Consider the following 26,999-nt stretch of genomic DNA (forward strand, 5'->3'; position numbering starts at 1 on the left):
AAGATCTGAACCTTAACTACTCTGCTTCTTCCTGACACCGCGAGCCCGGGACCCTGTCATTCTCGCTGCTGCGTCCTCACCCCCAGCGGTGGGGTCTGTTACCCAGGAGCAGGGGAGAAAACCCGAGGTCCCCCGGAGGCTGAGCTCCCGCTTGGCCCTGCCACAGCCCGACCTCCGGGCCCCAACCTGGAAGCTGCTGCCCAGAGCAGCGCGGACCCCAGCACCTCGGGGAAGGAGCAGAAGGACGCCTCGCTGGCAGGGACCGTTTACTCGGCCGGCCGGGGTCAGCAGCAAGGTCCTGGGGTCACCCGGCTGCGGCCACGCCCCGCTCCAAGGAGTGTGCACGCAGGCGGACAGAGGGGGCCGGGGGTGCAGCTGCAACCCCTCCCTCGAGGCTCCCAAGGGACAGCAGCTTCAGACTGCGGGGTGTCCCAAGGGGGCGGGGGCTGGCCCTGGCGCCCCACTTCCTCCTCGCTCCCCGCAGAGTCCGGGTTCCTGGAAGTGGCGGCCAGGAGGTTTCGGAGGTGGGGACACAGCTGGGCCGGGGCCTCCAGGTGCCCCCGGCTCCCTCCATGGCCCAGTCCGGGGGCAGCAGCACCGGGCCGGCCCATACTTGTCCCCTCCTGGGAGTGGCCTCTGGGGGTCCTGGTCAACTGGGGAGGAGGGGCTGGCGCTCCGAGGAGGTGGCGGTGTCCCTGTACACCAGGAACTGTATGGAGATCTGGAGGCGCCGACGTCAAGGCCAAACCGAGCGGAGGCTGGGATGGACGTACCCCTGGGGGCCTTGGCTCCCTGGAGAGCTGCTCCCCTCTCCCCTCCACCCCGCACCCTGCCCCCACCCCAAGGCCAAGGCCCCAAGCCCCAGCTGCAGCCCCCCCCCCCAGGCTCTAGAGGACAGCCTCTTCCCCCCCGGCCCCGTTCCTCAGGGCCTTTGCACAAGCTGAGGCAAGGCCACCTCTCCGTTGCCTTTGCCGCCCCCCCTCCCGGTCCTCCTCCTCCCAGGAGCACTTGCAGAGGCCTTGGCTGACCTTCTAAACCAAGACAGCCCCTGGTGTGACACAGACAGGTTTCCCCCGAAGTGCTCAGTGCCACCGCCGAGAAGGGGGTGCCAAAGGCCACTTCACCGAGCTGGGAGCTCCCCAGGGTGCCGGGCACACGGACTCCCCTCTCAGATAGATGGAGGCTGCCACCTGCCCCCCGCTGCCCCCGACCCCGGAGGATACGATGGTGTCGAGCAGCAGCACGCCCAGGCTGCCCACGAGCCAGGGCAGGTGGTGCAGCAGGTAGCTGCCCTCGCTCTGGCCCACCTCGGGGTTCTTGAGCAGCACGCTCAGCCCGTACAGCGTGTTCCCCAGCATCACCAGGGCGAACAGCGAGTAGGAGACGCCCTGCGTCGACTTCCTCAGGAACTGGGGGGCGGGGGGGGTGGTCAGAGGCGTGGGCCGGGGCTCCTGCCACTCCGTCCACCCCGTCACACCATGTGCCCGAGCTGGCTTCCCGCCGTGGGCCCGCGTCCAGCATCCGCACTCCCACCACCCGGCCCAGGTCCCCGGGAGCCCGGCTGCCCCTCGCTGCCCCCCCGCCACTCCCTCCTCCCCTCGGAGGGCTGCAGGCTGAGCCCCCCCACACCTGCCGCTGCGCCCCCGTCCCGGAGGCAGACACTGAGGCCCGGGGGAGCCTTCCCCGCCCCGCCCGCCCGGGCCTTCTGCACACAGAGCACGCGGTGACCGAGGGCCCCCCCCCCGCCCCTGCCCAGGCTCACGTTGGTGCGGATCTGAGGCAGCCGCGACAGCAGGTACAGCACGCTGGACACGGAGCCGATGACGAAGCCGATGATTTCCTGCTGAGTGAAGGGCTGAGAGGGCAGGGGTGCTCAGCGCCCACGAGGGGCTGGGGTGCGCCGTGCCATCGGGCTCCCTCGTGGGGGAGGCCCACCCGTGGCCGGCGGGGCCCCAGCCGCCACCTCATGCACCCCCCGCTCACCTTGCTGCCCGGCTCCACGGACAGGAGCGTCCGGGCCCGGAAGACCTCGGCCGGGGCAGCCTCGGGGCTGGCGCGCCTCAGCAGCGGGGTGCCGCACGCCACCCCCGAGCCGACCAGGAGCACGGCGTTGATGGGGGCAGACACTGCGCCGGGGGAGGGAGCCAGGGTCGCACGGGGGCAGCAGCCACCAGGATGCGCCCCAGCCCCTCGGGGCTATCTAGCCCACCGTCCGCAGCAGCACCCTCCTCGCAGCACCCTCCTCCAGGGCGGGGCGCCCATGCAGAAACAAACGCTCCCGGGCCACCCCACCCGCAAGTGACCCCGGCTGTCACCCCTGCTCAATCCTCGGGGCCACTGTGACCTGTGTCCTCGTCATCTCGGCTCCAAGCCCAGGTGAGGTCAGGTGAGGCCGGGGGAAGCCCACCTCCCCCGAGGCCCGGCCCTCCCGCCACCCCGTCCCCGTCCCTGTCCCCGGCCACCCGCCCGGCCACCCGCCCGGCCACCCGCACTCACACGCCGAGGGCCGCTTCTTAAACTTGTAATGAAAGTAGAGCGACAGCATGAGCAGGTCCGCCAGCACGTAGTACACGGCCGTGTAGGTCTGCGGGAAGCGGGGCTCAGGGCACCAGGCGCGCAGCAGGCGGCCCGACCCACGACCCCGCCGTCCTGACCTCCTGGGGCCCCGTCTGGGTCCCCGTCCCTGAAGGACGCGGAGGGCCCGGCCTGCACGGACGGAGGGAGGTGGCGGGCGCGCCTCGGCGGGGCGGACGGGGCTCAGGGGTGAACTGTGGTTCCCGGCACCTGCCACCCCGCCCCCCGGAGGCAAACCTTTCCCTCACCCACCCTGGCAGCTCAGCGGGGTGCCCAGCACCCCAGAGGCACCCTCTGGTTTGACGTGCTCGTTCTGCAGACGGGCGACAGGCCCGGAGAGGGCACGGACCAGCGCTGCACAGCAGGAGCAATGGTCGGGGGCGGGATGCTCCTGGTGGCTGCCCCCCACCCCCACCCACCACCCCCCGCGGGACCCACCTGCAGGGGCAGCTGGTCGGCCAGGAAGGAGCCGATGAGGTTGCAGGAGTCTCCTCCGATCCAGCCCAAGAGGAACCACAGAGACAGCGCCTGGTCCATGTTGCCGGCCTTGCAGGCCTTGATGTACTGGCTGCAGGAGAGGAAGATGACACGGGCTCAGGGGAGGGCGGGGCCGCGGCGGGGGGGGGGGGGGGGGGCTGGGGGGGCACAGGAGGTCCCCTGGGAGCCCAGCCTCCCTGCAGGCAGGACCCCCAGGAGCCTCCCTGTGCCCTTCGGGGACGCTTACCGGGGGAGTTCTCTGCCAACCAGGGGTCTCTAGGGCATCAGATTCCCCTCCACAGCACCCCGGAGCCTCCCCGGGGGCACCTGGAGTTTGGTGTTGGGACCCCGCACTCACTCTCCTACACAGGGAGGCAGGGGTTCAGACGACGGTGGCAGTGGCGGGAGCCAGGGCCTGTCCTATGCTGTGTCCCGAGCAGCAGAGGAGAAGCTGGGCCAAACCACAGCCCGGTTCCTTCAAAGGGCAGCGGGGAGGGCGGGGCTGTGCCCCCGGAGCTCATGCCCTGGTGGGCGGCTGGGACCCCCTGGTTCCTTTCCCAAAGACTCTCTCTTCAGACCTCCGGCCGGTGTCAGTGTGAGGTGACAGCACAGGTGACAGGCCTCAGCAGAATCCTGCGCCCTTGGTGCTGCTAACCTGCCGGCCCTGCAGAAGCCCCCGAGGGCAGCTCTAGTCCGAGCAGGACAGGCCAAGTCACCTCACTCGGGGCCTTGGCGCCAGCGTCACAGCCAGCGTCACAGCCAGCGCCCCGGCTCCGGTCGCTCTGATCCTTTATACAACTACCATTTACTCTACATTTCTGTTTAATCGTCTGTATTTATTTTATTTATTATTATTATTTTAGAGGGGTGGCAGAGGGAAAGAAAAAAATCTTTTCTATTTAAGGTTTATTTGAGGGAGAGAGAGTGGGGGTGCAGGTGGTGGGGGATAGAGGGGGAGAGAGTGAGAGACTCCCAAGCAGAGTCAGTGCAGAGCATGGAGCTGGACGTGGGGTTCGATCTCACCAACCCTGAGACCATGACCTGAGCCGAAACCCAAGAGTCGGCCGCTTAACCGACAGAGCCACTGGGGTGCCCCTCGTCTGTGTGTATTTAAATAAAGGTCTAAAGAGCACCTCATCCCACCCATCACCCAAGTCAGAAGCCGAGAAGACAGATATGGCCCCGGTTCTTCTCACGGCCTCCCTGCCCTCTCCTCCTCCTGTCGGGTCCCACCCCTGCCCGTGCACCTGCCTGTCCCCCATCTGAGCCTGGCTCCCCCCGAATCTGTCCTCCCTCTCAAGGGCCCTTCCGAAGTCACTCGGATCCTTCTGCGGCTCTCCAGCGAGGGCCTGCATCCTCCTGAGCGTGTCCTCACAAGGCCCCAGGGCCAGCTGTCCCTCTGTCCCCACCCCTCCACCAGGACTTATTTCCCTTTCTCCAGACTCTTCATTGGCAGCCAGACAGCTGACTCTCTCCTCTTCCTTTTTGTCTTTCGTGGCTCAGGAAGTATCACTTCCTCCCCACGGCCTTCTTGACACAAGCTCGCCGGTGTCCTCTACTTCCTCCTCCGTAACACGGGGACGTCCTTGTCCCTCCCAGACGCAAGCTCCCTGAGGGCAGGAAGAGTGTCCAATGCAGGCCTGGCACCCAGAAGGTCCCTAAGTAAGGTCTAGCCTATGGCCCTTACAGCCCCTTGTAGCACACGTGACTTGGCAAGTCCTAGATTTCAGGGACCGTGACTGTCTCACCCAAGGAAGGCTGAGTCCTAAGGAGGGGCAGAAAAGCAGGCACCTTCCTGCTGTCACCTGGGGCTCTCTCCCAGGCCTCTGACCCCCTCCCTGGTGAGCCAGCCGGCCTCCGGCAGGGCCAACATGATCTCAGCCAGCTCCCCAGGTAGCTCTAGAGATGCGCTCACTCTGGAACAGGGCGTCTCTCCGTCAGCCTCTGTGAGTCACCCACACCTGTCCTGTCAGCCTGGAAGGGCCTCTCCAATGCCCCCGACAGCGCTGCTTGCTGGATGGCTTCCACGGCCTCCCAGCTGGCCTCCCTGCCTCCGGTCTCACTCCTTGCCCTACCAGTCCTTTTTCCCTGAGACTCCCAGACTGCCTTTTCAAGGTAGCCAGAATGGAAGCGCTGTAAACCCAAAGACGGCACCTATTTTTGTTTACTTGCAACCTGCCTACTACATACAGCACCTAGAACAAGCTCATTCAGCAAAACTGCCAAGTCCACAACAGGATACTAGGATAATTCAGCGGGGGGATGACGGTCTTTTAAATACATGGTACTGGGGATCCCTGGGTGGCGCAGCAGTTTGGTGCCTGCCTTTAGCCCAGGGCGCGATCCTGGAGACCCGGGATCGAATCCCACGTTGGGCTCCCGGCGCATGGAGCCTGCTTCTCCCTCTGCCTGTGTCTTTGCCTCTCTCTCTCTCTCTCTCTCTCTCTCTCTCTGTGACTATCATAAATAAATAATAAAAAAAAAAATTAAAAAAAAAAAAAACACATGGTACTGCGACAACTGGGTATCTCCAAGCTAAAGAACGAGACTGGACTCCTACCCCATACCGTGCACAAAATACAACGTAAACTATACCAAAGACCCATTAAAAAGAAAACCACAGGGACGCCTATGTGGCTCAGCGGTTGAGCATCTGCCTTCAGCTCAGGGCCTGGTCCTGGGGTCTTGGGATCGAGTGTCACACTGGGCATCCTGTGGGGACCCTGCTTCTCCCTCTGCCTGTGTCTCTGCCTCTCTGTGTCTCTCATGAATAAATAAATAAAAATCTTTTAAAAAAGAGAGAGAGAGAGAGAAAGAAAGAAGAAAGAAAGAAAAGAAAAGAAAAGAAAGAAAGAAAGAAAAGAAAAGAAAAGAAAGAAAAGAAAAGAAAAGAAAAGAAAAGAAAAGAAAAGAAAAGAAAAGAAAAGGAAAGAAAAGGAAAGAAAAAATGACAGGCCCAAGGTGGAGTCACTTAGGCCAAATCACCAAACAGGGGCTTAAAAACTAACCTAATCATATTTCAACCTCCCCCAGAAACGTAGTCTTAATCGCTCAGGAATTTTCTGGTCAGTAGCAATGAGGTAATCTGTCCCATGTCACATGTCTCCACCCCCCACAAAGGAACATGACGTCATCTACCAAGACCCCCTGCAGGAAAGTGAGCTTGCAGGATCTAATCCCTTCTTTTTTTTCTACTAATTCCTTGCCCCACTGTCTTTCCTATAAAAACCTTCCATTTTGGAAAGCTCCTTAGAACATCTATTTGCAAAAAAAAAAAAAAAAAAGAAAGAAAGAAAGAAAAGAACATCTATTTGCTGGGCGCCTGGGTGGTTCAGTCAGTCAGCTGTTTGTCTTCAGCTCAGGTCATGATCCCAGGGTCCTGGGAGTGAGTCCCCCACTGGGTTCCCTGCTCAGTGGGGAGTCTGCTTCTGCCTCTGCCCCTCACCCTACTCATGTGCTCGCGCTCTCTCTCTCTCTCTCTCGCAAAAACAAATCTCTTGAATTTTTTAAAGATCTATTTGCCGTGTAGGATGCTGCCCAATTCATGAATGACTTAATAACCCAAACTGTGTCTTCAAATTTCACCAGTGGAATTTTGTTTTTTAACAGACCTAAATTTAAAACCTCCTCTATCATACTGTGATTCATAATAAGAATTATAGGGGCGTGCCTGGGTGGCTCAGTCGATTAAACATCTGAGTCTTGATTTTGGCTCAGGTCATGATCTCAGGGTCCTGAGATGGAGCCCGTCTTGGGCTCCACGCTGGGTGTGGAACCTGCTTAAGCAGGTTCTCTCTCTCCCCCTCTGCCCCTACCCTAAAAAAAAAAAAAAGAAATTGGTCTTCACCCCATCCCTGGCATATTGCTTAGTAAGATTCCTGGGATTTCCTAAGTGATTTGAGCAATACAGGTGCCATTCGTTATGTTATTTTGGAACGCCTCTGGGTCACCTCAAGATGAGGGCTGGTGGCTGTGATGTGACTAAACCATTGGTACTTTCACTCCCGTTGCCCTGACCTCTGGGGAAGCGAGAGGGACTGGAGATGGGGTCCAATCGCCAGCTGCCAATGATGTAACCAATCAGGCCTGTGCAGCGAAGCCTCCAGAACTCGAACAGACAGGTTCAGAGAGCCTCCAGGTTGGTGACTGGAGGACCCAGCAGCTCCATGCCCCCGTCCACATCCCCTGCCCTGGGCATCCCTGCCAGCTGGCTGCTCCCAAGTTAACCTCCTTTCATAAGAAGTCCGTGATCTAGTGAGTCGACCGTGAGCCGTTCTCCCAAATGAGTCAAACTCAAGTAAGGGGTTTGTTGGGACCTCCAATCTATAGCTGGTCTACACGTATCAGAAGCACAGGTGACAACGTGGACTTGCCACTGACATCTGAAGGGGGAGGGGCAGCCTTGTGGGACCGAGCCCCTAACCTGTGGGATCTGATGCTGTCCCAAGGTAAACAGGGTCTGAACTGTTAAATGCTGGACGGTGTGGGGAAAATATACATGTGAACACTGATGTCAGAATCAGGTAAATCTACAAACCTGTTGTGGAAAAGAGCAAAAGAGGGCTTGACTACCACCATTCTGACCTCAAACTTTTTATACATTTTAAAATTTAAATTTTTTTAAAGATTTTATTCATTTATTCAGGAGAGACACAGACAGAGAGAGAGAGAGAGAGAGAGAGGCAGAGACACAGGCAGAGGGAGAAGCAGGCCCCATACAGGAGGGAGCTCGACGCGGAACTCGATCCCGGGTCTCCAGGATCAGGCCCTGGGCTGCAGGCAGCGCTAAACCGCTGAGCCACCGGGGCTGCCCCAAATTTAAATTTAATATGACAACATATAGTGTAACACCCAGTGCTCATCCCATCATGCACCCTGCTTAGTGCCTGTCACCCAGTCCCCCCGTCCCCCCACCCTCCTCCCCTTCTGCAACTCTTTGTTTGGTTCCCAGAGTCAGGAGTCTCTCGTGGTTTGTCTTCCTCTCTGATTCTTCCCACTCGATTTCCCCCCTTCCCTCATGGTCCCTCTCACTATTTCTTACATCCCACGTGTGAGTGAAACCACATGATGATGGTCTCTCTCCGACTGACTCATTTCACTCAGCACAAACCCTCCAGTTCCATCCGTCCTTTCTGATGGCTGAGTACTATTCCACTGTGTGTAGACACCACACCTTCTTGATCCATCCATCTGTCGAAGGACATCTCAGCTCTGTTCAGTTTGGCTACTGTGGACACTGCTGCCACGAACACTGGGGTGCGGGCACCTGTTGTTTCACTACATCTGCTGGTAAATACCCAGTAGTGCGATCGCTCGGTCGTAGGGTAGCTCTATTTTTAACTTCTTGACAAACACTGTTTTCCAGAGTGGCTGCACCAGCGTGCATTCCCACCAACAGTGCAAGAGGGTTCCCCTTTCTCCACATCCTCACCAACATGTTGTTTCCTGTCCTGTTAATTTTAGCCATTCTCACTGGTGCAAAGTGGTATCTCATTGTGCTTTTGATTTGTACTTCCCTGATGACAAGTGATGTGGAGCATTTTTTCATGTGCCTGTTGGCCATGTGTAGGTCTTCTTTGGAGAAACGTCTGTCAAACTTTCTTTCTAAACTTTCGTCTTTAAGTAGGTTCCATGCCCAGCACAGGGCTTGAACTCACGACCTGAGATCAAGACCTGAGCCAAAAATCAAGAGTCAGAGGTTTAACTGACCTAGCCCCCCCAGGCGCCTGCCCCTTGGCCTTAAACTTTCAATCTTGATTAAGTTCTTCTTTCTAGCTTATCCCTTAACTCAGGCAAAAGACCACGTGGGCAAAGCATCCTGGGAAGGGAAACGAAAGTACCTGCTCAAGCAACAAGGACTGCCCTGAGCCAGCAAGACCCGGAGTGACTGACCCCAAGACAATGCCTGATCTGACCTTCACTGCGCCCCCGTATGTTCCCACCGACCAGAGTCCCCCACTGTCCTTATATAAACCTGGAGGAATTTTCAGCACCTGGGAGACAGTCTTTGAGACACTAGTCTGCAGTCTTCCCAGAGTCAGCCTCGTGGAGATAAGCTCCTTTCTCATTTCACCACCACTCATGTCTCTGCCTTTGGGTGAATGCTCAAACCTGATTTGTCTGGGACTCCCTGGAGCCAGCTGCGCTCCTCGTACCATAAGGGTAGGTCTCTGTTACTTGGGTTAGGCCACGATGTTTTTTTAGATGTGACACCAAAAGCACAAGCAAAAAAAGAAAAAAGAGATAAGCTGTACATCGTCCAAATTTAGAACTTCTGTGCTTCAAAGGACACTCTCAAGGAAGTGAAAAGAGGACCCACAGAATGGGAGAAAATATTTACTAATCAATCACATGTCAGATGAGGCTATCGTATTCAGACTACATAAAGAGCTCTTACAACTCAACAGCAAAACGAAAAATAATACCACTGAAAAGTGAGCAAAGGGGGCACCTGTGGTGGCTCCGTCTGTTAAGTGTCTGTCTTCAGCTCCGGTCATGATCTCAGAGCCCTGCATAGGGCTCCCTGCTCAGCAGGGAATCTGCTTCTCCCTCTGCCTCTGCCTGTGCTCTCACACGTGCTCTCTCTCTAATAAATTAATTAAATTTATTTATCTTTTGCCTTTTTTTCCCAGAAATAATTAAATTTTTTTAAAAAAGAAAAAAAAGGGCAAAGGATCTGAAAAGACCTTTTCTTAACATCACTAGCCATCAGGCAAATAATAATCTAAAACCATATACAAATCATAAACTATATAACGAGATAACACTTCAAACCCATTAGAATGGCTATAATGAAAAGATGGAAAAACATATGCATTGATAAGGATATGGACGCACTGGAACCTCACACACGACTGGAAGGAATACAAAAGGAATATAAAATGGTGCAGCCTCTTTGGAAAACAGTCTGGCAGTTAGTTCCCTGTTAAAAAGAAAACCACAGGGGATGCCTGGCTGGCTCAGTGGATGGATCATGGGACTCTTAATCTCAGGGATGTGAGTTTGAGCCCCACGCTGGGGATAGAGATTACTTTTAAAAAAAAATCTTGGGACGCCTGGGTGGCTCAGCGGTTGGGCGGCTGCCTTTGGCTCAGATCGTGATCCCAGGATCCGGACTGAGTCTCATATCTGGCTCCTGCAAAGAGCCTGCTTCTCCCTCTGCCTATGTCTCTGCTGCTCTCCCTCTGACTCTCATGAGTAAACAAATTTTAAAAAAGAAATTCTTAACAAAAAAAAAAAAAAAAAAAAAAATCAGAGGCCCAAAATGACATCACTAGGACCAGACTAAGTCATGAAATCAGGGCTTAATAATGTTTTTTAAAACATCCTTAAAAGAGGAACACCTGGGTGGCTCAGTGGTTGAGCATCTGCCTTTGGCTCAGGTTGTGGTCCCAGGGTCCTGGGATGGAGTCCCACATGGGGCTCCCCGTGGGGGGGTCTGCTTCTCCCTCTGCTTATGTCTCTGCCTCTCTCTGTGTCTCTCATAAACAAATTTTTAAAAACTTAAAAAAAAAAATCCTTAAAAGATTAAATACAGTTACCACATGACCCAGCAATTTTACCACGTAGGCATACACCCAAGAGAAGTCAAAACGTATGTACCCACAGAAACTGGCCCATGAATGTTCAGTGGCCTTCACCGTAACAGCCAAAAAGTGGAAACAGCCCAAATGTCCATCTGGGAATGAATGAATGAATAAGATGTGGAACATCACACATTAGAATATTCTTTGGAAATAAAAGGAATGCTGTCCTGACATCTGCTACAATGTGGGTGAGCCTAGAAGCCGTTCTGGTAAGTGAAAGAAGCCGGTCTTTCACATGCTCTATGATTTCATTTACAGGAAATGTCCAGAGTTGGCAAATCTATATAGAGACAGGAGGTAGACAGGTGGTTGCCAGGGGCTGGGAGCTTCGGGGGGAATAAGGAATGACTCATTTCTTTAGATTTTTTTTTTTTCCCTAGGGTGATGAAAATGTTCGAAAACTGATTATGGCAATGGATACACAGCTCTGTGGATATTCTAAAAACACCGAATTATACATCAAAAGAGGCTAATTATATGATATGTGGATTATCTCTCCAAAAAGCTATTTTTCAAAAATGCCGAGCTCCTGATGAAACCCTTATCTTCCTCAGGATAAAGAGCCCATCTCCTGACAGTAGAGAACCCTCACATTGCAGGGCCTTCGGACCTCACGTCTCCCCGTGCCCGACCCCCACACACTCTGTCCAGCCCCAGGACTCTGCCCACATTGTGCCAAGGCCCAGAGCCCCGTGCTTGATGTACACTCTCTCGTGCCATCCTCACACCAACCCTGGGAAGGAGGGAACAACATTCCCATTTTGCAGATGAGGAAGCTGAGCTGTGGAGCAGCAAAGTGACTCTCCCAAGTCACAGTGCGTCTCCGATCCTCAGTAGCTGCAGGGATCACACTATTTAGTAATCACTGCTTGCCGGCCACCCACCAGACTGTCACAGGACAAGGGCTGTGTTTGGGGCATCTGAGCCCTCCTACCCCTCTGCTTCCTCTCTTCTTAGCTGTGCAACCCAGGGCAAGATACTTAGCTTCTCTGACTTTCCATTCCTTCCATCCATAAAGTAAGGATGGTAACTGTACCTGTTTCACAGGGTTACGAGGATTAAGTGAGCTAAGAACACTTCAAGTGTTTAGGACTGAAGTACGTAGTGTGCACTGAACAAACAGCAAGTGTTAATGTTGTTACTATTATCTGTGTGTCGGCATCGCACAGCATAAGGTGGGACCTAGGGTGCGGTTCAGTGCAGGGCTCTCCAGGGTGGGTTGGAAGTCAGCAAGTGGGAGTGGTGGAGGGCTCACGCTTGACCTTGAGTCTGGAGAGGCCCAGGGCCGGTGATCTGCCTCCGGGCAGTGCCTGAGCCATCACCCCACCGCACCCCCTGTCCCGGGCCAGCGCCCTGCCATTACTCACGGGAAGGTGGATGCTGCAAAACAGAGAATGGAGATCAAGCCCAGGCCCACGCTGGCCTCGTCCCAGCCGTCCTGGGCACATTCGCCGAACACGTCCCATATCCACTGGCGGGAGCCGTTGGGGCAGTCAGAGAAGTTGCCGGAGCCCACCTTCTTCCAGACCATGGCTGCTGTGGGAGTTCGGGAGGGTGTCCAGGGAGAAAGAGAGGGGGCCTTTAGCCTTGGGAGGTCCGGCCCCTGGGCTCCTGAGCTCCTGGCCCCCAGGCTCGCCCTTCCCGTTATCCCCCAGCACAGGGCAAGCCCCCAAACCCTAGGACACGCTCAGCCTGGAGGACAGAGAGCAAAGCACCCTTGTGACAACCACCTGTGCAGGGAGAGCGCTGGGTCTGTGCACAGGGTCGAACGAGCTCAAATGCCAGCTTTACCAAAACTCGTCAAGGCCGCGACTTTGGGCAAGAGCCTCCGCCTCCCTGGGCCACCTGTAGGGTGATTAGCCGGCCTCCCTCCTACAGTTGCCCTGAGGCTGAAAGGCTTCAGGCAATGAGCCCTCAGAATCACTTTGTTCCTACTCCCCAACATTTACATTGTTTCCAATCTCTGATTTGTAAGTTAGACCAGCAGGGAGCTTGTAAATTACAGGAGGCCCCATTAAGGCCCCATTAAGTAGGTTCTCTTATTTAAGGTAGGGCTGTCCGCCCACAGGGGTCAGAGGACAACACCTCCCCAGCCTGGGGGGTGGGGCAGCTTGTGCAGGCCGCTGGATTCGCTGGATGCGAGCCTGGCACCCCGCCGATTCTCCACCAGCACGTGTGGGGCTCCTGCAGCCAAGGAGTCGAGCCACCTTCCCATTCTCACCGCCCACAAAGCCTGAAAGTGGCAGGTCCCAGGAGCGGCAGGAATTTCCCCTCCTGATGCCCGGGCGCCCTGCAGTGGCCACGGCAGTCACCTTCTGTGAGACAGTCCCAGACAAGGCAGAGCGAGCGGAGCCCGACGGCGCCACCTCTACCAGGAGAGCCTCACCAGGCCCCGGATCACCAAGCTCTGCTCCTAGCACCTTGCAGGCATTGCCTCATTTTGTCCCCACATCAACTCCATGAAGGGGACACGGGGGCTCCTGATACATCCCAGGCACCAGGGAAGTGACTTAACATCGGGCCAGGAAGCGGTGGAGGCAGGAGTCAAAGCCGGGCCTGGGACCCCAAGCCGCAGCTCCTGGCCACCGTCACGCTGCCTCAGGCGCTCTGTCCCCGTGGGGCAGGCTGCCCAACCCCCCCAGCAGCCAGAGGCAGACCTGCCCTTCTCTCCCCGTGCCCAGAGGCTGTCCTCGCCGGACTGACTCCTGAGATACCTTCAGTTCCTGCTGCCCTCAGCCGGCCCAGGATCCCCATAAAGCAACGCCCTGTGCCCCGGATCATGTCTGTGGCCCCCCAGATTCATACATGGAAACCTAACCCCCAGTGTGAGGGCATTGGGGGGGGGGGCTCTGGACGCGCTTGGGTCAGGGGAGCAGAGCCCTCAGGAAGGGGATGGGCGCCCTTATACAAGAGACCCCAGAGAGCTCCCTCGCCCCTTCCGCCACGTGGGGGGACACAAAGACAGCCATCTGTGAACCAGGAAGCAGACCCTCACCTAATACCACATGTGCTGGTGTCTTGACCTGGGATTTTTCCAGCCTCTTGAATTGTAAAAAATCAATGTTTGTTGTTTATAAGCCACCCGGTCTTTGGTCTTTTGTCATAGCCCTTGAATGGACCGTCACTCTGGCCAGACTCTTGGAAGTGAGGAGGGAAGGAAGCCAGTCAGCTTCTTTTCTCAGGAAATGGGACTCTCAGGCCTACTGTGATGGGCCATGGGCAGAAGCCCCAAGCCGGGGGTAACAGTGTCCAGGTCACGTGTGCCAGGGTCACTGCTGTATCTGCAGGGCCCGGCAAGGGTGGCTGACAGCCTCTTCCTGCATCCTGGCCACCCACCTGGATGCCCTTTAGCACATCAGGGAGCTCTTCACCTGACGTCCTGCCACCAGCACCGGCAAGGCCACCCAGGCTAGCAGACCGTCTGGGTAAGTACTGTCATCTTTGCTGCACTAAAGGCATTTCCAAGCAAGTCCTTTGTCCCCCTACTAGACCCCCACATCGCCCCCTTACAGATTCTATCCCCCTTACAGATTCTGTGTCTGCCCATCCAGTTCACTGCCACCCTCGTAACTTCCCTGGGAGGTGGGGGATACTGTCCTCATTTTCCAGGCAAGGCTGGGTAGCGTTGCCCAAATAAGGAACCTGCCTGAACCTGTCTGTAGAATGAAGATGATGACCCTGGCTCCTTGGGGTTTGTGGTGCAGATGAAATGCACATAAGGAAGGCTCTCAGCCCATGCGTGACCGAATGTGTGCTGGGGACTATTTTAAGGATGAGAATCCAGGAGTTCAACCACCCTGAGGTCACCCCTTGCCTGCTTCTCACCAGGTTAGGGAGGAAATAAAGTGAATACATCACTGGTGAGGGAAGGGGGTGTCTTGAGCATTATAGCTTGGCTCACAGGGCCCAGAGCAGTGGGTGGGTGGTCCCCGATCCTTCACGGGGCACATGCACAGCTCAGGATGCTCTAAGACACACCTGATCCTGACCGGAAGAGGCCTTCTCCCGGGGGCCATCATCTGTAGGTTCTGACCCAGCTAGGGAGCCTGCCTGGGCGCTAGGCCTGGCTTCTGGGAATGGGCCTACCTCCTGGTCACACAGCAGCATGAGAATGGATGTCCAGGGTTGCAACAAAGCTTGACTGCATCCAAGGTGTGACAAGGACCACAGCAGGGGTGGGTGCCCTGGCGCCACAGAGGGCACAGGTCCAGAATTCAGGCTCAGTGTCTCTGGACTTCAGATCAGGGACTTTGGGTTTAAGAAGCAACCCCGGGTGTGCACCAGGGGTGGCTAAGTCAGTAGAGCTGGCTAAGTCAGTAGAGCAGGCAATTCCTGATCTCAGGGTTGTGAGTTCAAGCCCCACGTCGGATGTGAAGATTACTTAAAAATAAAATCTTAAAAAAAAAAAAAAAGCACTACCAGTTGTTTCTGGTGCAAACAACCACGCTTGGAGAAAGCCTGGGCTGGAGAAGGCATCTCCGGCCGCACCCAAGCTCCTCTCTTGGATTCCAAGCTGAGTCAGGAAGATGCTTCCCACGGAAGCTTCCCATGGAAGTGGCAAGCCTCCAGGCTTCTGCACATGTGGTCTCTTCCCTTAAGAGGGTCCTTCTCAGGGGATCCCTGTTTGGCTCAGTGGTTTAGCCCCTGTCTTTGGCCCACGGCGTGATTGATCCTGGGGTCCTGGGATCGAGTCCCACATCGGGCTCCCTGCATGGAGCCTGCTTCTCCTTCTGCCTGTGTCTCTGCCTCTGTGTCTCTCATGAATAAATAAAATCTTTAAAAAAAAAAAAAAAAAAAAGAGTGTCCTTCTCCCCCTGGAGGGCCGGGTAAGGAGACACTAGTACCTCGTTCTAACATGCTACCTCAAAGACACCTTGCAAAGGCTGGTCAGACGACACCTGTCACCTCTTCCCCTCCCCCCCATTCACATATCTGAAGAACGCTTATCACATTCCTCAGCTAAGCCTGCTCCTCAAGCTCATGCCTCTCCCTTCACGCTAGTTGTGATGGACTCTCAGGGCCAGAAACAGCAGCTGCACAGTAAAGGTCCAGAAAGAGGGGACAGAGAGAAAGAGAGACCGAGAGGAAAGGCAAGGGAAGAAAGAAGGAAGGGAGGGAAGAAGGAAGGAAGTAAGCAAACTAGCTGTGAGCTCAGATGACCTAGGTTCGAGGAGAGAGCACTCTAGAACTGACCGGCCGGTGTCCACAAGCACAGAACTGCAGGGCAGGTGACTGAGCCTCAGAGTTCCAATCTGTACAATGGGGGGGGGGGGATAACCTATGTCTCCACCCCCTAGACCGACTGCAGAATTAAATGACATAATCCAGGCCAAGGGATTAGGAGGGTGCCTGGCACAGATTAGCCACTCAATGGTAACAGCCTGGGATGGCTCTAGTGGGGGGACACCCCCCCCCCGGGAACCCCTCCCCGGGGCACGAGCGCGAAGCAGCCTTCGGTAGGTGAATGGACAAGGCCCGGGCCAGTCCTCAGCCTTCCAGACCCAGCCTCCCCGGCCACACACTTCAAAACTTGTCCTGGGCACAGGAGGGGAGGGCCATCTGGGCTCCCTGCAGAACACGGCGTCCCCACTGCAGGCCTCGGGTCCCCGGCCACCTGGTGACTCAGGCCAGCGCCGCCGGCTTGTCGGGGATAATGACAGGGCAGCGGCGGGGGTCAGCGCTCAGCCGCGCCGAGGCCCCTGCCCTGGCCTGCCCTGCGGAACACAAAGCCGTCGGCCCCGCCCGCCCGCACCGGGGGCTCCAGTGAGGACCCAGACCCCCGACCCCCGGCCAGGCTGGTCCAAGAGACCCCCCAGGGGCCACCTGACCCCGGCCCCGAGCCTCGTCCCAGGACCTCGCGCCCCGGGGAGGGGGACGGAAGCCCCAAGACGGCCCAGGGGCTGCACGAGGCCCCTGGAAAGATGCGGCGGGGGCGCCCCGGAGTCCCGACCCCCAGCCTCCAGGCCGACTCACCGCGCCACGACCCGCCGCCCGCCCGGCTTCTGGGGTCAGTCTGCTCAGCCCCGGTCAGCTGACCCGAAGCCCCGCCCCGGAGCCGCGTGGCCCCGCCCCCGAGCCGCGTAGCTCCGCCTCCTGCGCGAGGGGCGGGAGCGAACCGCGCGTGCGTGGGGGCGGTGCGCGTCGGCCCCGCCCTCCCTCGGCCCCGCCCCCAGGCGGGTGGGCGGGGCTCCGGGCGCCCAGTGCGCAGGCGCCGACGTCATGCTGCGCGCCGTGGGTCGCGCGGTGGCGGGCGGTGCGCTGCGCTGCGCCCCTGGTGTCCCGGCGCCCGAGCTTCGCGCCGCCGCCGCCGCCGCCATGTCCCGTCCGCTGTCGCCGTCGCGGGCCGCCTCGGGCACCCCGGCGCGGCCCGCCACCGTGCTGGGCACCATGGAGATGGGGCGCCGCATGGACGCCGCCGCCAGCGCCGCGGCCGTGCGCGCCTTCCTGGAGCGCGGCCACACGGAGCTGGACACGGCCTTCATGTACAGCGACGGCCGGTCGGAGAGCATCCTGGGCGGCCTGGGCCTCGGGCTGCGCGGCGGCGACTGCACAGGTGACCCCCCCGTCCTCAGGCCCCTGCACCTGTCGCCCCGGACTCCGCTTTGTCCCCACCGTCCCCTGGGGGTGCAGCTCCGGAGCCGGGTCCAGTCCTGCGCTTCCTCCCCGCCTCGCTTTCTCGGGCCCCTCCCGAAGGCGGTGGTCTCCAGAGCCGGGCGCTGCCCCCTCCAGCCCTGCCGGGTGCCCCAGCCCGCCCCTCTCGGCGTTGCCCTCCTCCCCCCACCCCACCCCGTGGCTCCCCGAGCAGCACCCTCTTCTCATCCTGGTCTGTCATCAACCCCTAGACTTTGCTCCCTGCAGTTGGCAGTGCCCCGCCCCCCAACCCCCCACCCCACCCCGGAGACAGCTGCATCTAGGCCACAGAGCAGGCGGGAGGGAGCTGGGATGGAACATTCGGAGTGAGGAGGGTTGTTCTGGGGCTGCAGGTGGCTCCGGCCCGCCCCCAGGGAGCTTACAGTCTAATGGGAAAGGTTGAAGCCCAGAAGAGGAAGCACTTTGGGGGGATCAAGGGGTCCAGGAGAAGCACTAGGGAAGGTTCGGAGAACACCAGAACTGGGCCCTAAAGGGTCAGTTGAAGTTTGCTGCGGGGGACGCCTGGGTGGCTCAGCTCTTGAGCATCTGCCTTCAGCTCAGGTTCTGACCCTGGGGACCTGGGATCGAGGCCCACGTCGGGCTCCCTGCTTCTCCCTCTGCCTGTGTCTCTGCCTCTCTCTCTCTCTCTGTGTCTCTCATGAATGAATAAAATCTTTAAAAAAAAAAATAGTTTGCTGGGAAGAGAATGGGACAGAGGGGCATTGAAGGCCGAGGGCACAGCTGTGCAGACCAGGCTTGGAAATGCAGCGTCTGGTATGTGGAGGGACAACCTGTAGACAGGTGCGACTTGGGTGGTGGATGGATGTGCGCCGCAGGGACTCTGTCCCTCATTAGCCTGACGCCGTTGAAAGTGCCGAGGAGGGTGCCTGGCACATGGTAGTGAGTAGGAAAATGTTGGGATTTGGAGCCGACAGCCGGGAAATAATTTTTGAGACTTCTTTTGTGCAAAATAAGGTGGTTTTTATCAAGCACAGAGTGGGGGTAGGACCTGTGGGCAGAAAGAGCAGCACTGGGGTTGTGATGGGTGACTGGTTCTGTTCTTTCAAGTTGACGGGTTTAGGGTCAGCACAAACCTCCAAGGTATTTTGGACACTGGATTTCCAGGACCTTGAGGGGGCTAGCTATTATTAGGAAAAAGTCTGTTTAAGGGGGATCCCTGGGTGGCACAGTGGTTTGGCGCCTGCCTTTGGCCCAGGGCGCGATCCTGGAGACTCGGGATCGAATCCCACGTCAGGCTCCCGGTGCATGGAGCCTGCTTCTCCCTCTGCCTATGTCTCTGCCTCTCTCTCTCTCTCATTGTGTGCCTATCATAAATAAATAAAATTTAAAAAAAAATTTTTTAAAAAAGTCTGTTTAAGGGTCTCTCTCCTCCTTCTGCTCCTCCCTCCTAAAATAAATAAATCTGGGATCCCTGGGTGGCTCAGCGGTTTAGCGCCTGCCTTCGGCCCAGGTCATGATCCTGGAGACCCGGGCGAGTCCCACATGGGGTCGAGTCCCGCATCGGGCTCCCTGCAGGGAGCCTGCTTCTCCCTCTGCCCGTGTCTCTGCCTCTCTCTGTGTGTTTCTCATGGATAAATAAATAAAATCTCTTTTAAAAGTTAGTAAAAATGTTAAAAAATATAAATTTTTTTAAAGGAAAAGTTTTACTCTTTAGTATAAACTCAATCATGAGACCCTTCAGATATGTGTTAGTGGGCCATAGGCTTGTTGGATGATTGCTAACATGTATCTTGTGGGGAGGGAGGTAGAGATCAAGGAAGTTTCCAAAGGAATTTTTATTTTTATTTTTTATTTTATTTTTTTAAAGACTTTTACTTCATTTACTCATGAGAGATACAGAGTGAGAGAGGGAGAGGCAGAGACACAGGCAGAGGGAGAAGCAGGCTCCATGCAGGGAACCCAATGTGGGACTCGATCCTGGGTCTCCAGGATCAGGCCCTGGGCTGCAGGCGGGCTAAACAGCTGCGCTACCGGGGCTGCCCAGGAATTTTTATTTTTATACGTTAAAGTAGACCTACGGGGGGCAGCCCCAGTGGCGCAGCGGTTTAGTGCCGCCTGCAGCCTGGGGTGTGATCCTGGAGACCCGGGATCAAGTCCCGCATCGGGCTTCCTGCATGGGGCCTGCTTCTCCCTCTGCCTGTGTCTCTGCCTCTCTCTCGCTCTCTGAATGAATAAATAAATCTTTAAAAAAAAAAAAAAGAAGAAAGTAGACCTACAGGATCCTGGGGGAAGGGGGCAGACCAAGATTGCCTCTTGCCCTTAGCAAAATATTAACATTGAGGCTGCTGAGTCCCTAGAGAAATGTCCCTCTGCCTGTCTCAAGGACTTGTCAGGGGCACCTGGGGGGCTCAGTGGTTGAGCGTCTGCCTTCTGCTCAGGTCGTGATCCCAGGGTCCTGGGATCAAGTCCCGCATCAGGCTCCCTGCAAAAAAAGTCTGCTTCTCTCTCTGTGTGTCTCATGAATAAATAAAATCTTAAAAAAAAAAAAAAAAAGGACCTGTCAATAGGCTGTAGGCAGTAAGGAAATTTAATTTTTTCTTTTGCCTTTGTTTCCGACATCAGTGGGGCCCAGTAAACGTTCACTCATATTTTTACAAACATCCTCTGCTGCTCTTCTGTCCTTCCCAGCTCTTGTGCGGGAGCCCCTCTGGGTCCTCCTTCAGTTCATAGCTTGGTGGGGCTGGAGGAAGCTGTATCTCAGACCCACGAGTTCTGGTTAACCCTGCTGCCTCCCCCTTAACAACGAAGATTTAGTTTCTGAATTGGTTTTTCTCTTCCCAGCCCTTCCCTGCGTCCTTGAGCCTGGGCACTCGCTGAGCCAAAGTCCACAGGTTGGACTTAAGGCAAAGTTCACACCAGGAGTGCAGAGGATTTGAGAATTGTGGGGGGAAATGGAGAAAATGTGGGCAAGAAGCTGGGGGCCTGGTTCTCTCCTACATCCCAAGTGGCCATGTGCCTCCTCTCTGACCTGCAGAGTTGCCTTTGCCAAGTGTGAGAAGTGTAGAATCCAGACACCTGGCGCGCTCTAGCCCTTCTTGGCTGCTTGCGTGGCAGTACATTATCCCATCCTCATGGGGATCGTGTGTCAGCAGTGGATGCACAGATGCGCACACTGCCCTGAGTGCAGGGGCAGGGCATCTGCAACCGGCTTCTGCTCCTTTTGCCTTGTACCTCTCAGATTGATCTCTGGCAGCGGCACCTGTTCAGGCAGCTGCATCTCTGCAGAGTTCTCGAGGCAGCCTCTCGCCTCCCTGTGTCCAGGCCTGCCCCCTTGAATTCCCTCCCAGCTTCAGACACAGCGAGCATAGCTTTGGTTGACAGTATTTGAAAAAAAGCATTTGCGATTAGGTCTGTCACCCTTCTCTTCTTGTCCCCTGTCCCATCGCTCTCTGCCTGGAGTTGATGCTCTTATAACTCCGAATTGCAGGGATGGGCCTCCACGGACTGTGTGTTTGCCTTTGTGACTCTGCCCATGTTCCCAGGGTCCAGAATGTGCTTCCCATCCTTCCATGTCGGCCTGGACTCATTCTTAAGAGACTCAGCTCCTGGGTCATGACTATAGAAAGCCTACCCTGGAATTCCCAGGACGGCCACACTCCTCTACTCTGGGCTCCTTTAGTGCCGGGGAGGCTTTTCTCTATTGTACTTACCTTAGTGTAATATCACCTTTAGGCTATGAGCTCCTTGAGGGCAGAGAATAAGTGTGCTTCTAGGCAAGGCCTGGTGTGGCCAGCAGTTTGGTGACATACTAGTGATTATAACAGCAGTGAGCATTGATGACATAAATGTCATTATACAATGCTCATGATCTCCCTATGAGGGCGGTACAATTGTTATACCCCCATTTTACAGATTAAAGAATTGAGGCTCAGAAAAGTGAAGTAATTTAGGCGGTCATATAATAAGCCTCTTAACCATTGCTTGCTCCCCTCAAAGTGAAAATTGCCACCAAGGCCAATCCCTGGGAAGGGAAGTCCCTGAAGCCTGATAGTCTCCGGACTCAGCTGGACACATCCCTGAAACGATTGCAGTGCTCCAGGGTGGACCTCTTCTACCTACATGCCCCTGACCACGACACCCCCGTGGAAGAGACGCTGCGGGCCTGCCACCAGCTGCACCAGGAGGTGAGGCCAGGCCCGAGCTCCAGGAGGTGGTCTGCTGCTCCTCTTCTCGGCCTGTCATCACCCAGGAGAGGGGAGGCACCAGGGTAGTCCCAGAGCAGAGCTGGGGACAGACCCCAGCCCCACGCGGCCCGCCCCTGTCTCCCCTTTCTAATGTCCTGGGCCGCGGTGGGTTCTGACGGGGACCTCTCCCCCGCAGGGCAAGTTCGTGGAGCTGGGCCTCTCCAACTACGCCGCCTGGGAGGTGGCCGAGATCTGCACCCTCTGCAGGAGCAACGGCTGGGTCCTGCCCACCGTGTACCAGGTGAGGGCAGGGGCCGCAGGGGCCTCAGGCGCCTGTCTGCAGGGCTGCTGCTGATCCCTGGGTTCTCTTGGCCCCTCCGACGGCCTCCTGTGCCCTCTCCATCCCCGCCACTCCCCTGCTGACTGCCTGGAGGTGCTCCCAGGTGCCGTGGGGCTGTCGTGCAAGCCCTTTAGCTTGTCCAGGAGGCACCTGCTCCCTCTGGCCCTGGCTGCCCTGCCACCTGCATGTGTTCCTTGGCCCCTTCCTTCCTGCTCTCTCACCGAGTGCGTTAGCCTGGACCACTCTTCCTCTTCTCCCTGGTAGAGAAGTAAGTGCTCAGGCCTCACTGAGGTGGCTCGTCCCCTGGAAGCCTTTCCCAATGCCCCAGCAGAGCCTCCAGTATCTAGACATCACCTTTATGCATTTAGGGAGTATTTGTGAGCATCTGCTGCAATCCCAGAACCCACCTCCATAGTGACCACCTGTCTTCTTTTTGTGTATCTTTTTAATTGAAGTATAATTGATACATCATGTTATTTTAGTCTCAGGTTTATAGCATAACAGTCTATGTTACGCTGTGCTCACCACCAGCGTGGTAGCTACAGGGTCAACATGCAGAGCCAGTCCAATACCATTGACTTATTCCCTCTGTTGTGCCTTTCATCCCTGTGACTTACTGGTTCCCTAACTAGAAGCCGGTGCCCCCCATTTTTGCCTATCCCCGAACCCATCTCTTCCAACAACTGGTAGTTTGTTCTCTGTGTATATGGGTCTGTTTCTGCTTTTTTGTGTTTGCGTTTTGTTTTTTAGATTACACATATAAGTGAGATCACACAGTATTTTTCATTTAGCATCATACTCTGTAGGTCATCCCATATTGTCACAAAAGGCAAGACTTTATCCTTTTTTACATGGCTGAGCAGTACTCCTTTATCCATTCAACTAACGACGGCGACTTCTTTGTGTTTAGTCTGACGCTAACACCTGTGGGAGGCAGAGGCAGAAACCTGGCTGGACTTGCTCGTGTGTGGCAAGGCAGTGTCCAGCCACAGCTGGCAACAATAGCTGTTTGTGGAATGATATAGCCGCCCGGCTTCCCTGCCTTGGGCCCAACACCATCGTCCCATCCCCCACCACCACTAGGAATTTGGGAAATCATTGCTGAAGTCCTGAGCAGGTTTTGACTGATAATTTTAAAAGAAGGCTGGGGATGGGGTCCAGAGTGGGCCCTGGGTGGCGCAGTGGGTTAAAGCGCCCAACTCTTGGGTTATGGCTCAGGTTTGATCTTGGGGTTGTGAGGTTGAGCCCCACATCAGGCTCTGCGCTGAGTGTGGGATCTGCTTTAGTTTTTCTGTCCCTCTTCCTCTGCCCCCCTAACCCACGTAAGCTCACATACATGTGCGCACGTTCTCTTTCTCAAATAGATAATAAAGAAGAAAAGAAGGTGGCTAGGGTTCCTTCCCTTGACACAAGCAACCTCTCCTGGCTCTTCTACCTGCAGGGCATGTACAACGCCACCACCCGGCAGGTGGAGACGGAGCTCTTTCCCTGCCTCAGGCACTTTGGATTGAGGTTCTACGCCTACAACCCTTTGGCGGGTATGGGCGGCTGCAGGGGTGGGGGGCAGGCTCCCCCTGGGGTGGGAGGCCATTCCTGGCCCTGTCTCTGCCTATTCCTGACACAGTGGAGGCAGGGAGGGATTTGAGAGGCTGGGCTGTGTCCTCCATCCCTCCTGGGCCCCCCCACCATCCCCTGCCCAGTCCAGAACAGCCTCTGGGAGCAGCGTGGGCCTGCTGATCTGACGGCGGTCTTCCCACAGGGGGCCTGCTGACGGGCAAGTACAAGTATGAGGACAAGGATGGGAAACAACCCGTGGGCCGCTTCTTTGGGAATAACTGGGCTGAGACCTACAGGAATCGGTGAGCTGGGGATGGGCTGCGTCAGGGTGGGTGGGGTGCAGGGTGAAGTGGAGAAATTCTATGCTGCTTTCCTGGGGGTTCCAGGTCTTCCCTGCTGTCTGGACCTATGTCTCTTGATTCCTGCAGAAATTACCAAATTCTGGAATTTCTTGTTTTCTCGGGACCTCTGTGAGCAAATGGAGATCCATAGATCTTCCGGGTCTTCCAAGTCATAGCTCTTCCCTGAGAAGTGCTTATCACTTGCCTGAAGGAAAGAGTGAATCCCAGATTGATGCTCAGGACCCCAGGCCTCAATCCTGCCCCTGGTACTAGTTACCTTTGCTTCACTAGGTAAAGTAAGGGCAGACATTATGAGTTTTTAAGAACTCATGAAAAGGTTAAAGATGTTTTTGAGGACTCTGGTAAGACCCCTTTAACTGCCTTATGTGCCCAGTGGTTCTGCTGCCCAATAAAGTAGACGTGATGCTGGAAGATCACTGGTCCCTCTTCTCTGCAGAGTTGCGTGGGCATAGCTGCTGTGCTTGGCTTTGTGGCTGTAACCTCAGTGTGACCTCATGTTATTGACCCTTGTGCCACCCTCCCCACTTGCCCAGCTTCTGGAAGGAGCACCACTTCGAGGCCATTGCCCTGGTGGAGAAGGCCCTGCAGGCTGCGTATGGCAGCAGTGCCCCCAGCATGACCTCGGCCAGCCTCCGGTGGCTGTACCACCACTCCCAGCTCCAGGTAACCCAGCCCACCTGGAGGGGGCACTACTACCCCTTTTAGGAGAGCTAGAATTACCTTTACGTGATTTCTAAGTAGTACATTCCCCTCCCCCCCACCCAAAGACTTTATTTGGGGAACACCCTGCTGGTTCAGTCAGTGGAGCATGTGACTCTTGATCGCAGGGTCGTGAATTCATGCCCATGTTGGTCATGGGGCTTGAAAATAAATACAAGAAATTTATTTTTCAGTCATCTGCACACCCAGTGTTAGGACTCAAACTCACAACCCTGAGACCAAGAGTTGTGTTCTGCACCAACTGAGCCAACCAGGACGAGGGCTGCGCGTCCATGTACTTAGTACTCAGGCCCTATGCAGTGTCATTCCCCCACTTCTACAGATGAGGGAGTGGGTTCACACAGCCATGCAGGGGGTAGACGGTTTCTCAGAACTCAATAGCCTCACTCTTTGGTGGGATTTTGGGGTTGCCCTCTCCTTGGCATCCCCTGTTTTCCTAACTAAAACCTTTCCCTGCATCAGCCCATTCAGTTGCATGGTGTTTGAAGTACACAGTGTAGTTTCTCAATAAACGGACGCCAAGTGCCTGCCATGGTGTCTCGTTCCCATAACCATGTTGAAGATCGAGAAGCTGGAGTCACAGGGAGGTGGTGTAACCAAGCGGCCGTATGCGGCTGCTAGTCTCAGAACTGGGCTCTGAGCCTAAGTCTGTCTGAGGATGAGCAGCGTGACAGCAGAGGGAGAAAAGACAGGGCTTGTGGTCACATAGTTAAGGTCCTTGAAGGCATCTCAGGTTCCTTGTGGAACTATATTCAGTGTAAATAAACACCAGAGCCCAAGGCTTGGCGAGGGCGGGGCAGGGCACAGAGGAAGTGTGGCCGAGGTCGCCACGGTGCGCAAGTGTGGTCCCATCTGGCTGTCTCCCCTTGCAGGGTGCCCGTGGGGACGCAGTCATCCTGGGCATGTCCAGCATGGAGCAGCTGGCCCAGAACTTGGCGGCGACTGAGGAAGGGCCCCTGGCACCGGGTGTGGTGCAGGCCTTCAATCAAGCCTGGCACCTGGTCGCCCACGAATGTCCCAACTACTTCCGCTAGGGCCAGGCCCGCCTCCAGCTGCCAGAGGTTTCTCTCTTTCAGGTCACCTCTTCTGTTCTCATCCCAACTAGTCTGCCTTAAGCTGATTTAGTGGACTTTTTTGATTGTCTGGATCGATGCATTATTTTTCTAGATTCCTACCTGGCTCCCAGTTGCCTTCACAATGTGGAAAGGTTGGGGCTGTTGTCCACTTTGGAAGTTCCTGTCTGAATAAAGCAGACACCTGACCTGACTGTAATCTAGGCCCTGAGTAAACCCCACGAACCTATGTCCTTTACTGTCTGCAACCTGTTTTCATCCTGCTCCAGGGAGGCAAGACTGTGAACTGGAGTCTCCAGAGGGCAGAGGTGCAGCACACACTGCCCTCAGGAGGGCGCCTCCTTATCTCTGTCCAGAAACCAGCCTGAACTCTCAATGGCAGGACTGAGGTCTCCTCACTCTGCTGGTGATAGGAGAAGAAAAGGAGGCCATACACCCAAAAGTAAATATTCTAGTTCAGAATCACTTCATGAAATAGAAATAGAGTTCTTGGGGCAAAACCTGTTAGCATCCCCACCAAGAAGCAGAAAGATGCCCCTGGGGACCCCCTAAGATGTTGGGTGACATTTTTAACAGCCTCTCAGTTTCACCAGTGGCTTTTCTCTTGTCCTGGTGAAAGCCTCCTGTCACCTTGTCATCTCTAAGACTCTCAGCCTTGCCCAGGGTCTCCTGCTGTTGAAAGTGGAAATGTGACATGGGCAGCTGGGGTCCCCATATCCCTTGGCAAACCCCTACTCCAAGCAGGGGACACCTGAGGCTAAAGAAAAACCCCATTTCTGATGGTGACTATTTGACCATTCCCAGTACAGAAAATCAGTCTAGCCCTGGGCAGGGAGTTGGGAGTTAGCCAAGCAACAGAGGTCAGCAGTTGGAGCTTCCAGATCTTGAAGTGAGACAGAGGGCTCAATTTGGAAATGTCAGACCAAACCACCAACCAGAAAGTCTTTGTTCTAAGAAATGTTCTGTTTGCCATCTAGAGGGAGATACCTTGCAGACAAAATTTTATTCTCTTAAGAAGCAGTCACCCTCCCTTGTCTTCACAATAAAATGGATTCTTCCCCTGAGTGGAATGGTGTATCAGTTACCATTGCACAACTAGCCATCCTAAAATTGAGTTGACTAAAATGGCAAAAATCCTCCAAGTTGCAATTAATCTGAAGATTCAATGCAATCTCTACCGAAAGTCCAACTGGTTTTTTGTTTGTTTGTTTGTTTGTTTGTTTGTTTTAACAGAAATTCATAAGTCCTAAAATTCGTATGGAAATTCAAGGGACACAGAATAACTAAAATAATCTTGAATAAAAAGACTGAGTTCTCTGATTCTTTATTTCAAAACTTACCATAAGCTATAATAATAAGACGTGTGGTGCTGGCATAAGGGTAGACATATAGATCAATGAAATAGAATCGAGAGTCCAGAAATAAACCTTTACATATATTTTCAGTTGGTTTTAGAGAAGCATGTCAAGACAATTCAATAGGAAAATAATAGTTGTCAACAACTGATGCTGGGACAACTGGATATCCACATGCAA

General features: G+C 55.5%; 2 protein-coding genes across 4 annotated transcripts; one reads left to right on the top strand and one right to left on the bottom strand.

Moving 5' to 3' along the window:
* Positions 1-253: 253 nt before the first annotated feature.
* On the bottom strand, positions 254-18,498 carry SLC66A1 (solute carrier family 66 member 1). Of its 3 annotated transcripts, none has more exons than XM_041767331.1 (8): positions 17,250-18,498; positions 12,005-12,173; positions 3,013-3,142; positions 2,497-2,584; positions 1,984-2,126; positions 1,763-1,855; positions 1,224-1,409; positions 254-721 (listed from the first exon to the last, which is right to left on the bottom strand). In XM_041767331.1, the coding sequence occupies exons 1-8, from the start codon at positions 17,467-17,469 to the stop codon at positions 650-652; spliced, it is 1,101 nt and encodes a 366-aa protein (XP_041623265.1). In that variant the 5' UTR covers positions 17,470-18,498; the 3' UTR covers positions 254-649. The 3 variants fall into 3 exon arrangements, with proteins under 3 accessions (XP_041623265.1, XP_041623267.1, XP_041623266.1); XM_041767333.1 differs by lacking the exon at positions 17,250-18,498 and adding an exon at positions 16,611-16,768 and having other exon boundaries at positions 12,005-12,170; XM_041767332.1 differs by lacking the exon at positions 17,250-18,498 and adding an exon at positions 16,611-16,767.
* On the top strand, positions 16,842-26,784 carry LOC121497588 (aflatoxin B1 aldehyde reductase member 4). The gene is made up of 7 exons (XM_041767330.1): positions 16,842-17,190; positions 21,225-21,412; positions 21,609-21,713; positions 23,194-23,290; positions 23,512-23,611; positions 24,205-24,334; positions 25,264-26,784. The coding sequence occupies exons 1-7, from the start codon at positions 16,857-16,859 to the stop codon at positions 25,423-25,425; spliced, it is 1,116 nt and encodes a 371-aa protein (XP_041623264.1). The 5' UTR covers positions 16,842-16,856; the 3' UTR covers positions 25,426-26,784.
* The last annotated feature ends 215 nt before the right edge of the window (positions 26,785-26,999 follow it).

This window comes from Vulpes lagopus, chromosome 8, assembly GCF_018345385.1.
Source record: "Vulpes lagopus strain Blue_001 chromosome 8, ASM1834538v1, whole genome shotgun sequence".
In the NCBI taxonomy this organism is placed as follows: Eukaryota; Metazoa; Chordata; class Mammalia; order Carnivora; family Canidae; genus Vulpes; species Vulpes lagopus.

Coding starts and splice junctions, on each gene's coding strand:
- LOC121497588 (XM_041767330.1), top strand. CDS start 16,857: ATGCTGCGCGCCGTGGGTCGCGCGGTGGCGGGCGGTGCGCTGCGCTGC. Junction 17,191..21,224: donor GCGCGGCGGCGACTGCACAG/GTGACCCCCCCG, acceptor CTCCCCTCAAAG/TGAAAATTGCCACCAAGGCC. Junction 21,714..23,193: donor TCCTGCCCACCGTGTACCAG/GTGAGGGCAGGG, acceptor TTCTACCTGCAG/GGCATGTACAACGCCACCAC.
- SLC66A1 (XM_041767331.1), bottom strand. CDS start 17,469: ATGACAGACCAGGATGAGAAGAGGGTGCTGCTCGGGGAGCCACGGGGT. Junction 2,127..2,496: donor TAAGAAGCGGCCCTCGGCGT/GTGAGTGCGGGT, acceptor CCCCCGGCGCAG/TGTCTGCCCCCATCAACGCC. Junction 1,856..1,983: donor CCGTGGAGCCGGGCAGCAAG/GTGAGCGGGGGG, acceptor CTGCCCTCTCAG/CCCTTCACTCAGCAGGAAAT.